This window comes from Leptonotus elevatus, chromosome 20 (assembly GCF_054856555.1).
Source record: "Leptonotus elevatus isolate MCC_2025b chromosome 20, RoL_Lele_1.0, whole genome shotgun sequence".
NCBI classification, from domain to species: Eukaryota; Metazoa; Chordata; class Actinopteri; order Syngnathiformes; family Syngnathidae; genus Leptonotus; species Leptonotus elevatus.
The window spans coordinates 7,695,393-7,709,567 of record NC_141258.1 but is presented as its reverse complement, the minus strand read 5'-3'; the positions used below and the strand labels follow the sequence as shown (position 1 = coordinate 7,709,567).

The window sequence follows — 14,175 nt, the reverse complement described above, 5'->3', positions numbered from 1 at the left end:
TTAAAGGGGTGCGCGTTTTGGACGCTCCCTTGTAAAGTTTGAGATACAAAGATTTGAAAGATTATGTGCTTGTTTGACGTGTTATTTGCATTTCGTTTGAGTCTTGTGACATACTGTGTAGACGGGCGATCAAAAGCACAGCAAACAGATTGATAAGACTTTTAGCCAATCGAATCACCAAAACAGTCCATCGAGCGTGTCGTTGACCAATCAGCGGATTGCTACGTAAACTTAATCGACTGACAGTTACTTTGACAAATCACAGACACGCGTTAAACAAATATCCGTGTGAAAACACCGAGGGCGGGTCTTATGTGATTCTACCAGCCAATCGGAACGCATCTTCAAGTGACGCTTCCTCCCATCAGTTGTTATTGTTTTGCTGTATGAAGCCTGGAAGTTAATATTCATATTAACAGTACCGTCGTTGTTTGTCACGGCGAAACGACGCGATCGGTATCGTTGATCTCATCCACAGTTTAAAGCGATCGGGGGATCGTTCGCTGTCGGTGCTTGCATGCGTACCATCCGGGGCTGGTCCGGACATTCCTCCCCCCGAGGACTGTGAGCGTGGCGTTTGGAGTCGGGGCAGCGGAGGAGGGGAAAGCGGGGGGGTGGGGGGCCCGGTGTGGATCGAGCCGAGCCCGAGGCCTCTGAGCTCGGCCAGCGAGAGGACAAGGAAAACTAGCGGTTCGAATGGATTCCCAGGACGAAGGGGACGGCGGCCCCGAGATGCTCCGAGGCTTCATCTGTGCCTCGTTTAACCAGGACACCACGTAAGCAACCTGAGGGCCTTTCTTGTCCTGCACGAACGCAAACTCCTTGACGCACCTGTATGTTGTATAATTGCTTTGATAAGATGGCCTCCGCCTCCACGGGGCCCTTTATTTATGTATTATTGATCATTTAGACACCTGCCAGGGGCGTGCTTGGTTAAGTTGGGGGCAAAGGCAAATCATGGGCTACATCATCAACAAAAAAGTGTTTCCCTAAATTATTATCTAACAAGTGAATCATCTCTGCGCTTAAAAAAAAAGAAGAAAAAGTTATCAACATTTACATTACTAATCTTGTCCACGTGCTTGTATATAACAGTCTATAAGAAATAACTAGGAGTTTTTTTTCCAGCTGGTTGATAACACTCTGAAATCACTTCGCCAGCCCTTCTCCTATTGGATGCGCCTTCTTGCGTTAGGTCGCAGCAGCTGTCTGCCTTGCACATCGCGAAGCACATACACAATAAATGGGCTCGTCAATGGCGTGCTGTACATTGCTAAGCGCAGTGTGAAAAGGCATTAACTCATATCATGCCAACAAGTTTGTTTTGCTAGTTTTGCTGAATCAATCCAGGTAATAACGCACTAAAGTGATATACTGAATATCACTAAAAGTGACAAAAATAAACTAGTTTAGTATGTATTTACTGTAAAAGTGGTAGCCTATGTGGTTTATTTTTTATTTAAAAAAAAATAGGCAACAGAAATGTGTAAGAACAATTTGTAGTGCAAGAACTATAAAATGCAGTAATAAAAAAAAAATGCTTGTATAAAATCAACCTGCAATGTAAAAACTGAGATGATGAAATAAAATACTAAAGCACAAAATGAACAGAGATACATAAAACAAGCTCTTATTATATATTATATATATTATATATATATATATATATATCATTATTTGCTTTTGAGTCATTGTAACAATCATCTCATGTCTAGAGTAGAAGTACTTCTTCATAAGGTCTTGGGTGTTCCTCCTTGAAATAAACGTGTTACTGGCACTGGTTGTAAAAAGAAGCAGGTGGCCTGCCCAGCCTTACCCGTCATGTACTTATCGACATCTGATATGAACAAAGTCATATTTTCAGAGGTACAGGTGGTTCTGCAGGCTGTGTCGCCGCTCCGATTTTCTGTCTGACACATCATATCAGGAAAAAAAAAGTAGTGAGTGAAGATAAACCAAAATGATGCATCTGCTCTGCTCTTCCATTCAGTGTTGGGCATGAATTTTTAACTTTTAGCATCCTTTTGTGTGTGTGTGTGTTTAGTTCCCTGTCGGCGGGCACCAAGACCGGCTACCGTCTCTTCTCAGTCACCGCCGTGGACAAACTGGACTGCATCCATGAGGGTGGTGAGAAAATATAATATACATTGCCGTTGAAAAAATTTGGGGTCAAGCAATTTTACAGTTGCCATAAAAACAAATCGTTGTGTACTGTATATGAACTCCTTCTGTTAGCGCAGTACAGCATTTAAAATGAAGATAATAATAAAGCACAAAGGCCACGCAGCTAGCATGTACACAATTGTGAACCCATGTCACACAAACACCTGCATTTAGTAGTTCAATTATACAAATGCATCACATTCATCAATAGTATTAGGACTAGCATACTAGCCTAAATAACACGCTAGCTCAAACTGACGCGACATCACACATGGCAAACAAATATGTGCACTAGCACTTCACATAAACGTTATGTCATTGTTTTAGTATTTGCATACAATAATGCAGGTAAATATGAGTTGTCCAAAAAGTGACCATACAATGTCCAAGAAATTGCCAAAAATGTCAAAGAATTGAATAAAAACTGGTAGAAGAGAAAACATTAAAAAAAAATTAACTTACCTTGTATAATATGTCCAAAAACAGAAGAAATCCCCCAAATTACCATAAAATGTCCACTAGATTGGCCCCCAAAAAATCAGATTTTTAAAAGGCAGAAAAGAAAATGTTCAAAAAGTAACCATAACATTTCCAAAAACAAAAGAAAACGTTGCGAAAATTACCATAAAATGTCCACAAAATGTCTGAAAATTGATAGAAAAAGGGCAGGAAAAAAAGTTTAAAAAAATACCCATAAAACTGAAAATTAATAAATAGTATCCTGAGATTAAAATGGTTTTATATTGACTTTTTATCGGCCCACAGATATTTTTTTAAAAGGCCGATGCGATAGTCGTCAAAATGCCCAATATCGCCGCCGATCCCTAGTGAATACAGGCAAATTGTAACGGCAAAGTAGACGACAAGCTAGCTAGCGGCTAGCAGTTTCAACGGTACACCAGGTGCATTCAAGGGCCGTCAACAAAACAGGACATCTCAAACACAGAGATGACAACACTAAGAGTCCACCAGATGGCGCCAAATGGATAACAAAAACAGCAAACTTGTTTGGGTGATATGCCATGAAGGTTTGCTAAACTACTGTATGTTTGGCTCAGTAAAGGTTGCCAAACACTGTACACTGTTCATTCACTAATAATTCACTTTCCGTATTTCAAACACCTTGCAGTACATTATAATCAAAGTTTTACTTCTCACCCAGTGGAGTGTACCGACGTGTGCATCGTGGAGCGGCTGTTCTCCAGCAGCCTGGTGGTGGTGGTGAGCCAGTCCGTGCCGCGGCGGATGAACGTCTATCACTTTAAGAAAGGTACCGAGATCTGCAACTACAGCTACACCAACAACATCCTCTCCGTCAGGCTCAACAGGCAGGTAAGGCGATCGGTGACCGCATCTCTTGAGTATTCACACTTTGTCGGGGAATCGTCGGTTTCTGTGAGTCATCGAGCGCGTTCACTAACTTCACCGTTTGTCTCCCCCCCCCCGTCAGCGACTGGTGGTGTGCCTGGAGGAGTCCATTTACATCCACAATATCAAAGACATGAAACTCCTCAAGACTCTGCTCAACACCCCCACCAACCTGTCAGGTAAGCACATGAATAGTTTTGTGCTCTTTCATTAACTGCCATTGACGGTTATAAACGTCAAAAAATGATTTCAACTATTTCTATTTAACATCTTTTTTCTACTTTTGTTAACAAGAGTATGAAACCCTATATTTTTTTTATTGTACATTTAGAACAGATATAAAATTTGTGATTAATCGTGAGTTAACTATTGAAGTCATGCGATTAATTACGATTAAAAATGTTAATCTCCTGACACCCCTAATTTTTAATAATCATCTCGTCAGGCGATGAATTTTTTTTAATTGCAATTAATCGCATGACTTCACTATTTAACTCACGATTAATCACAGATTTTATATCTGTTCTAAATGTACAATAATTTTGTTCTAGGTTTTCATACAATTGTTAACAAAAGTGGAACAAAAATGTTAAACTCATAGAAATAGTTCAAATGAATTTTTGACATTTTTAGCCGTCAATGGCAGCGAATGAGTTTTAATGTGCTAAGATGGCTTCAAAGCTCTAGCTAATAGGAAAGTAGTAATAATTACAGTAAAATGTGCTTGAAATGACGTTAGAGTGTTTTGGGATCATAGGCTGTGGTATATTAATATAGGTAATCATATTTTTTGGGGGGGAGGGCATCAATTACTCGCCCTTTTTCATCGTGGCAGGGCTCGGACCCTTTCCATGATGAGTGGCGTGGGTTTACTTTATGAAAAAATGTCAAATGCTTTATAAAATAATTCATTGTCATTTTAAAATGCTATTTGTAATTAATGACATTTTAATTAATGGACCAATTGTTTAAGAAAATTACAAATTGTTTAATGTATTTGCAAAAAAATAATTTTCATATTGTAAAATATTTTCTTTAAATTATTTACAATAAATCATCTTGGCAGTTTTTGATGAGATAAATGAATGGGAAAAAAATGGCTACATACTGTATTCATTTTGCTTTATTATTTACAACATATCAAATAGCCAGTTATCTAATGAGCTAAAGCAATTAGAAAATATAGTAACAAATTCTAAAAATATTTTATTTGATTCTTATAGTTAATAAATGAGGTAAATTAATAAACACTAAATAAAAAATATGAAAAGTACATTTAATCAAACAATTCCTTGTGCAACAAATATTAGTAGTATTTTTGTATTTTACTAACATTTACTTTATTATTTACAATTAATAAACTAGGTAATCAATGAGATAAATGAATAAAACCTAAATAAAAATGAGTAATCAATGCTACAAAAATGTGTAATACATTTTTTTGGGGGATATTTACAATAAATAAACTGGCCAGTTATTGAATGAGACAAATGAATTAAAAAAAATTTTTTTTTTAAATACACTTAAATCAATAAATTTGGGTGTGCGGTGGACCTCTTCCTTTTCCCAGAACATTGTAATTTAATTTAACGTAATTAATTCTTGCAACGAACAGCTAAATAATGCAACAAGATCTCACCCTCCCTCCTTTCCTCCCAGGTCTCTGCGCCCTGTCCGTCAACCACGGCAACTCTTTCTTGGCATACCCCGGCAGCGCCACTATTGGAGAGATCACAGTGTACGATGCAAACAACCTGGTGCGGCCTCACTCAACAGAATAGTCAAAAGTGACATCACAGTAGGCAGTGGTGCTGATAACATGATTGATCGCCTTCCCGCTTAGAGCACTGTGACGCTGATCCAGGCCCACGCCAGTCCCCTGGCGGCGCTCACCTTCAACGCCTCCGGCACTAAACTCGCTAGCGCTTCAGAGAAGGTGAGCCCACTTCAACTTCCTCCTCCACGTCCACCAGCGTGGCCCAATGATGTCCGTCTTCCTCCACAGGGCACCGTCATCAGGGTGTTCAGCATTCCCGAAGGACAGAGGCTGTTTGAGTTCCGGCGAGGGATGAAAAGGTTTGCAATCATATTGTTTCTGATAATATAATCGGGCAAAATAGCCATCATACTGTGCCATGAGTTGATTTTTAGCTAACGTGTTAATACATTTAAATGGACTGTAACGTTATAAATATCTGAAGAAAAAAAAAGTGTCTGTGAACCTGACATTCTGATCAATACTGCGTTTGTGGAATGTGAATTAAGCAACAAAATCCACCCAATTTACATCACAGTTGTTCCTGCCTCAAGTGACGACCAATCACGGCTCAGCTTGCACTTGGTGAATTGTGACTGGTTGACCTGAGCTACTGTGATGTCATTTTCAGTCGACAGCAAGTGACAAAAGGGCCGCCCCCTGAGATGGATTTAAATGGGTGGATTTTGCTGCTTAACTCATTCACTGCCATTGACGGCTATAGTCGTCAAAAATTCATTTGATCTATTTCTATTTAACATATTTGTTCCACTTAACAAGAGTGTGAAAACCTAGATTTTTTTATATTGTACATTTAGAACAGATATAAAATTTGTGATTAATCGTGAGTTAACTAGTGAAGTCTTGCGACGCCCCTTATTTTTAATAATCTTTTTTCTTTTTTTTAATCGTGACAGGCGATTAATTTTTTTTATTGTAATTAATCTCATGACTTCAATAATTAACTCACGATTAATCACACATTTTATATCTGTTCTAAATGTTCAATAAAAAAAATCTAGGGTTTCATACTGTTATTAACAAAAGTGGAAAAAGTGTAAAACTAATCAAAATAGTTTTTGACTTCTATAGCCGTCAATGGCAGTGAATGAGTTAATTAATATTCCACAAATGCTACAGTAACCAGAATATTTTGTTTGTAAATTTTGGAGTGGACTTTCTTTTAAAGTGTTATATAATTTGCCCTTTTCCATTCTCAGATATGTTAGCATTAGCTCGCTGTCCTTCAGCGCCGATGCCCAGTTCCTTTGCGCCTCCAGCAACACTGAAACGGTTCACATCTTCAAACTGGAACAGCACAGCCCCAGGTAAAAAACAAAAAACAAAAACTACAACAGCTCAAAATGTCAACATCAAGAACATATCAAACATTCTGGTTATACTGTTACTATACCGCACGATGCAGGATAAAACTTTTTTTTTTCCAAATATGAGTATGAGGTTTTCTACTCCTTTTCAAAGTGACATTACTCAGTGCTGATGCTAGTATCTTCTATTTTAAATTCCAACTTTCTAGTCAAGAGGAGGAGTCTCCCACATGGTCGGCCTACGTAGGCAAAATGTTCACAGCTGCCAGCACCTACTTGCCAGCTCAGGTGTCCGACATGATGCACCAGGACCGAGCCTTCGCCACCGTGCGACTCAACATGTTCGGCCTGAAGAACATCTGCGCGCTGGCTACGTAAGACCTAATTATCTAAGTGTGTGTGTGTGTTGTTGTTTTTTTGGGGGGGGGGGGTGTGCATATGATAAATATTCATATAATAATATAAATATAATAATATATATATATTAATTAATCATAAATAAATAATTAATAAATACAAATTAATTAATATTAATTAATATAAAAAATCATATAATATAAACACAATAATAATAATATAAATATTAATTAATAATAAAATAAAATAACAGTAAATAAATACATAAAAATGACATCATTAATATTAATTAATAATATAAATATTCATAGCTTTATTTTTTGTACGGCAGGATTCAGAAGCTGCCTCGCCTGCTGGTGGCCTCCTCCGACGGGCATCTTTACATCTATAATGTCGATCCACAGGATGGAGGTGAATGTATGCTGGTCCAAAAACACAGGTGTGTCTTCAGTAAAAACGTTAAACGAGCATGAATCACTGAGGAAAATGGCGTTTTGAGACAGGCAATATAATTCCATTCTTTGTGTACAATATTAAGATTTGTAAAGAGTGATATTTTTCTAATGTAAAATACGTGCCTTGGCTCAGTAAAGGTTATGAAACGATTTCAAAAATACAATACTTGTTACCACCCGCCAGGTTGTTTGATGGCAGCGAAGAGCATGTGGAACAGAAGGAAGAGGAGACACCAGCAGAGGTCGCCAACCAACCAGCCGGCCAATCCTACGCAGCCACCGTGGCTCTTCCTTCCAGCCCGCCCTGCTCTACCACACTTTTGGGTGACTTATCTGGGAATTGAAAATGTTCAGAATTTTTGGTGTTTGGCGGGAAGCCCTGAACTCAATCAACAAAGTTTTCTCTTCAATTTCCAGGATACTCAGAGGACGGCGGAGCCCAGAAGGGGGATGTCATCCCGGAGCACGAGTTTGCTGAAGGCCCCGTGTGTCTGGATGATGAAAATGAATTTCCACCAGTCGGTAACCACTGATTCCTCACTGTTGGATGCAGAGAGAATTGGGGGGTGGGGGGTTACGAATACCAGCCACCTCCTTCCGTGCATACCCCTGCGGGTCGAGGGAATTAATCCTACCAGAAAGTTCCATCCTGGTGTTTCTGGATCTTTGTAGTTCTACAAACACATTAACAACGAGTGGACATTTTATCTCATGTTCTGTTGCTTTGACAAAGTCTACCTTATTTCACCGAAAAATACAGTGTTAGAATTTGTGAGTGACATTGCTTCATCATGACAGGAGCAAAACGCAGGCTACATGTTATGTAAAGGCAGCATTTGTTGTTAGCAGGGGTGACTTTTCAGCCGTTGTAGACTTAACCTGCTTCTGAGCACATTTTGTTTGAGATAAGCGATCAAAACATACAAGAAGCACTGACCTTCTGACTAGGTCAACATTCCTGAAAGTAGACCTTGTATGTTGCTCTGCTTATGTATGTGACTTAGAACCACCCTGAAAAGAGAGGGGGACGTAGTACTAGTAGTAGTAGAAATACACAAATAAAGTTTTAGGAGAAAAATAACCGGGGAATTTAAGGTGACGTAATTTTATGAGAAAATATTTGACTCTGAGAATAGTCAGCATTTTAAGAGGATGATATTGTAATTTTACACTAAATAAAACTCATATATTCACGAGAATTTAATTTTATTTTAAAGAAAACTAAAATTTTGACTTTAAGAGAATTAGGTTGAGATTTTATGAGCATAAAATTGTGACTTCACAAAAGTCAAGGCTTGATTTTATGAGAATAAAGGTGAAATATTAAGAGAATAAAATTAAAAACAAAATCAAATATAAAAAATTAAAAAGAATGAGAATGTAACTAAATTATAAAAATAAGTGTTATACATTCCTGATTTTTATTTTATTTTAGAGAGAATATAATTCATTTGATGAGACTAAAAAATTTAATTAAGTCACTTTGCAACAGTAACAAAATTATAAGATTTAATTGAATAATATCGATAAGAATTTATAATGTTTATTTTATGTTTATATAAATGTTTATGAAAAAAAGTTCTCCTTTTATGAGGATTTTTTTCTTTTTTTCTTAACATTTTGTACTTTTGTTTTGTCATGACCACAAAATAACTACTCAATATGCTAAACACAATCATATTACTTGAGTATTTATTTTTATTTTTATTTTTTAACATTAACATATTAACATATCTTAACATTCCCGAGCGAGAAACCCCTAATCTCATACAGTAGGCATGCATGCTGTAAAGTACATACTGTACCCCCCCCACCCCCTCAGCCAATGCTCATTAGCAGGCCTACACCCAATAGCACAAATGTTGGCATGGAAAAAAAGGTAGCTTTTGTGTACAGTAATCCTGCTGAAAACAAACCAAAGGAAGTGTGCGAAAACCTCCTCATCGGCGGTTATTATGTCTGATCTTAAAATAAGATATCTTAGTTTTTTAAAATCTTTCTACGCAAAAGGCTGCTTGCAAAGAGTGTACTGTTGCAGTTGAAGTATGCAAGAGTCTGGATGCTTGAAATGTGCTAAGTTTGTTTTTGTTTTAGCCTAACATCCACCCTAAGGGCATTTGCATTTGTATTTCAAACTGACAAAAGCCTCTCAGTTTTAGTTGCCACCACCTCCAAATAAGAGTATTTCAAATAAGAGCATTTGAAACGTGACCTTTTAAGTATGTGACTTGAGGATGCAGCTGTTTTACCAATTCTGGTAAGCAGTAGAAGCAGAGACACTTGTATACTCATGAGTGTTAAAATGAGAACATGTAATGTGAAACCGCTTAATGGTACACGACAAAGCGACAGACAGGTCCTTGAATTTCAATATGGTTATTTTTAATACAATATAGGAACATTTATTAACTGACCATGCGTACCTATATCTTGAAAAAAATAAAAAATAATAAAAACTTTTTTTTTACTTGTGTATATAATACATATACTAATCACAGAAATGTAGAGGTAATCTGGCTTTTTGGGTGAAATTTCAGGATGAGCCTTAAAGTTAACACAATTTGAATGCACATGTCCACATGGTCAACATTTCAGTACCTTTTGCACAAATGCCGTGATTTATGAAAATTTCCATGGCTGTCCATTTTTATGCCTTTATGTGATTCTTAAATGTTGACTTATTTGGTATCAAAAAATGTGAACAGTGATGAAGACTCAATTCTAAAAAAAAAAACAGTTTGCCATTCAGTTCCTTGTTAGAGAACAAAGTGTCAAATAAAGATCACTTATGTAGGATCCAGTGCATTTTAGGTTCATCCCGAAAGCGCAATAATATCGCTGAACTTTTTTTGAGTAGTGTGATACATTTAATTTTGCCAAAAGGTGGTGCTGTTAGGACACCTTACACTACATTGAGCTGTTGCATACTGACAATGAAGAATCAATAAAGCTGATTCAGAATCAATCCACCTTGCGTATTATTTGGCTGTCGTGTTATTTCTGAGGCGTAAAGGAGAAGGGAGTTCACACATTTTGTCATATTTGTTCGAATAATCATGACTTAATCAGTTACTTGAGGTGTCAATCAATCATACTGTTAAGTCATAACCACTGTTTTAAAAAATATGAGAAAGTGTTTTTTTATTGACAACTCCCTAAATGTCCAACAATTGCTGAGCAAATATTTTCTGTTTGCCATATCGATCTGACAAGACAACTGACCTGTTTATCGCCCACTCTTCTTTACTCTGTCTCTTTGTTTGCACGCCTCCGTGTCCCATCTGGACATTGTACCTGCCAAACATGACATCGGTCCCCACAAACCTCTGACCGTCCATTCAAGTTACGTTTCTGGATCCGGGTTCCCGCTGTCAGGCCAGTGAGACGCAACGGCAACACGGCTGCGTGGGCTCGCAGCAAAGCAGGGCCGAGTCGTCCATCGTGTAGTCGGCCGAAGACACGGATGGGTCGGTGGCGATGTCCCATAATATCTCCTCCCTCCAGAGTGCAACCCGTTGGGCTGCCGCTCGGTATTCGGGTGTCCCAACCTGTAAGGGTGTTTCCTCAGCCTCGTCGCGCTCTAAATCAAATATCAACGGTGGGTCGTGGAGCTCCTGTGTTTCTATGTCGCTGTCACATGGTGAAGCTGAACCTATAGGGGGGTAGACAGGGATACAAGTTAAAACAGTAAAAAAAAATAGAAACTATTTTGGGTAAATTCTGAAATTTAGATAAAATATTCTGTAAATGATTTTTTTTTTTTAAGTTGTCAGGAAAAGAGAGACAAAAAGTAGATGAAAACGTTTTTAAAATTACCTAAAATGTCCAAAAATAAAGAGGAAAAGCAGAAAATTAACATAAAATGTCCATGAAATTGCCCAGTCAGAAATTTATTTTTAAAAAGGCAGAAAAGAAAATGTTTAAAAAGTAACTATCAAATGTCCAAAAACAAAAAAAATCCAGAAAATGACAACAAATTGCCCCCCCCCCCCAATTTTTTTTTATTGATTTAAGAAAGGGCAGGAAAGAAAACATTCAAAAAGTAACCATAAAATGTCCAAAAACAAAAGAAAAAATCCCCCAAATTTACATGAAATGTACACAAGAATTGGCAAAAAATTCATAGCAAAAAAGGAAGATAAAAGGTCAGAGGCAGAATATGTGTCAAAAATGCAAGAAATTTGACAGAAAGGCAGGAAATTCAAAAAAAATTATGAAAAACGAAGTATTAAGAATTTTTTAAAATATAAATTAATAAATACAATTAAAAAACAAAAGACGAAAGGTAGAAGAAAATGAATCAGGATGCTGCATATGTTTCTGTTATAGTGTATCTCTAGTTAGCTCTAGGCCTTCATTCAGCATATTAGGCACACGAACACACTGTTTCACAATGTTCAAATGTTGTTATTTATTTGGCCTAAAATAGCTCTTTTGACAGGTAAGGTTGCCGACCCCTGGTCTATACCGCATGTAAAAAGATGGATGGATAGTTTACAAGTATTCGCCAACATGCCATGCTATGAAATTGTCCAAAAACACCGGTGAGTATTTAGCATATAATACCCGGATATCGCTATTTAAGCAGAACTAATGCAATTGCGTGCCAGTAACACAACATTAGCCTAATCTCCATGACGACAAACAACGCATCCAACATTCTGGTTCCACTTCATTACCGTCATCTGGGCGTGAGCTTATAGTGTGACATCTGTGCTGACAGTGACTAAACATGAAATGTGCCCACCTACCTGTCACGTAGAAAGCTTTATATTTCCCAGCTCGCACTGCCTGCAAGTCACCAAACTGCCCCGCGGCACCACTATTAGGGTGGAAGAGGACCTAAAAATAAACAAATCTACAAGTATATAAAAACTCAAACTGACAATGCTGCCTCTTAACCGGTTCAACTTGTTTCTCCTGAGTGTTCACTTTTGCTTAAACTTGGCTTGTAATCAATTGTGATGTGGCATCAGGTAGGCCAGCCTCCATACCTTGTGACCAGTCTGCTCGCCGTGCAGGAGGACACTTGTGACATCAATGCCATCGTAGCGCCGGTCCGAAGGTGGCGTCACCCCTGCCAGGGATAGGAGCGTCGGGAAAATGTCCATACCACTGTAAAAATTTTGTTTTTTTCTAATTATGCGCTCATTTATATTCAAAAGTGTGTGCCGGAGTAAACAACGGTAACAGGATGTCAGCGTGGCTTCAAGTGTCAGAGGAATTTACAACTGCAGGAAGCCGACATACCTGAGCAGGGCAGCGCTGGTGGCATTTGCAGGGATCATAGCCGGCCAGTAGGCCACAGATGGCACCCGGTGGCCTCCTTCCCAAGTGGTCGTCTTCGCTGAACCCCCACCTTACACGGAAGAAAAAAATTCCGTGGATTTTTTGGGGGGCAATTTTATGGACATATAGTAATTTTCTGCCTCTCCTTTTTCGGACATTTTATGGCTATTTTTTTGCTATCTTTTTTCTGACATTTTAGGCAATTTTGTGGACATTTTATAGTAATTTTCTGCTTTTCCTCTTCCCTTTAGGACATTTTATGGTCACTTTTTGGAAATGTTTATGTCTCTTATGACATTTAAAAAAAAATTTTTTATTTAATCATTAATTAATTTAAATAATATTTTATCTTTAAAAAAACGTTTTTTTAAATCAAGTTCAACTTGAACTTGAACAATTTTTTTTAATTATTATATATTTTTTTTAGATCCACAGGGAGCCAGAGGAGCGGGACTAAAGAGCCACATCTGGCTTCAGAGCCGCAGGTTGCAGACCCCGTGCTTCAGTGTTATTAGCCAGGAGGATGTTGTTAAAAACTGACTCTGTGCTATGAATCATCTTAAATACTTTATAAGCTTACATATGTAACTGTTTTACTAGGTGCAAGGAAGGCTTTCATAAGGACATTATCCTTTACCTCTTTTTTTCTGCCACTTTCCTTTGAACGGTCCCACACTTCCTGCATACTGACACTTCCGCTCCCAAGGACCATTGTCACCTAAACGCGAAAAAGGCTTTCCAGATCATGGGCACAAAAGCAGTCATAATCGGAGCACAAGACTTACCAGTGAACCAGATGAGCGTGTCATCTGCGTTTGAAGCACTCCTGATCGACCCCACCAGGTCATCCATTTCTCGCAGGGCGGCGGCGTACACTTGGCCGTCAGCTGGTGAATGGGTGGCAGCGGCGGGTGGAAGTGGTGGGGCCAAGGGTACGTGCATGTGAGCCAGCGCTAAATAAAGAAAATAGGGCTGTCCTCGCTCTCTGCAAAGGACACAAGCGGATATTGCATTTGATGTTTACACAGTTAGCTTAGATGATTACTAGGTGTGTCAAAATTAGGGCATTCATTTTGAGTTAATTTAAAGTTCCTTTAACGCCACTCTTTTTTTTTTTTAAGCGAGATTAATGACCGCCCCTTACTTGGAAAGCCTGTACAGGGGGAATTCCAATCGTGGGAATTCCAGTCGCAACGCAGCAGACGCGTCCACGTCAAAATTTTGCAGTCATATATTTAATAATAATAATGCATATATTTATGGAGACTGGGGTCAAGTTATATTTTAAAATGTTTAAAATGTGCAGAATTTCACGAGTTACTTAATGTTAAAGATTAGATAGATCTTAATATGAAGGAAAAAGATGCACTGAATTGTCACCAATGTCTTACAAATGCAATTATGCCATCTAGTGACAGAAAAAATTAACGCAACACAAATCAATATCACTCGGTTTTTA

General features: G+C 38.1%; 2 protein-coding genes across 6 annotated transcripts in view; one reads left to right on the top strand and one right to left on the bottom strand.

Moving 5' to 3' along the window:
* The first annotated feature begins 339 nt into the window (after positions 1-339).
* Positions 340-10,392, top strand: LOC147156849 (WD repeat domain phosphoinositide-interacting protein 1-like). 2 transcript variants are annotated; one of them, XM_086063814.1, is made up of 12 exons: positions 340-776; positions 2,045-2,127; positions 3,326-3,495; positions 3,614-3,710; positions 5,191-5,288; positions 5,375-5,467; positions 5,537-5,607; positions 6,508-6,615; positions 6,825-6,989; positions 7,304-7,411; positions 7,612-7,751; positions 7,845-10,392. In XM_086063814.1, exons 1-12 carry the CDS (start codon positions 697-699, stop codon positions 7,958-7,960), a joined length of 1,329 nt encoding a protein of 442 aa, XP_085919940.1. In that variant the 5' UTR covers positions 340-696; the 3' UTR covers positions 7,961-10,392. The 2 variants fall into 2 exon arrangements, with proteins under 2 accessions (XP_085919940.1, XP_085919939.1); XM_086063813.1 differs by having other exon boundaries at positions 5,375-5,607.
* Positions 9,788-14,175, bottom strand: part of LOC147156847 (arylsulfatase G-like) — a 20,841-nt gene continuing 16,453 nt past the window's right edge. For 3 of the 4 annotated variants that reach the window (XM_086063808.1, XM_086063810.1, XM_086063809.1), the window contains 6 exons: positions 13,502-13,701; positions 13,354-13,434; positions 12,678-12,786; positions 12,422-12,542; positions 12,179-12,269; positions 9,788-11,079 (listed from right to left, as the gene is read on the bottom strand). In XM_086063808.1, the coding sequence (XP_085919934.1) occupies positions 10,799-11,079; positions 12,179-12,269; positions 12,422-12,542; positions 12,678-12,786; positions 13,354-13,434; positions 13,502-13,701 (883 nt within the window). In that variant the 3' untranslated portion in view covers positions 9,788-10,798. The remainder of the gene's footprint in view (positions 11,080-12,178; positions 12,270-12,421; positions 12,543-12,677; positions 12,787-13,353; positions 13,435-13,501; positions 13,702-14,175) is intronic. The other variant, XR_015091559.1, reaches the window with a different exon arrangement.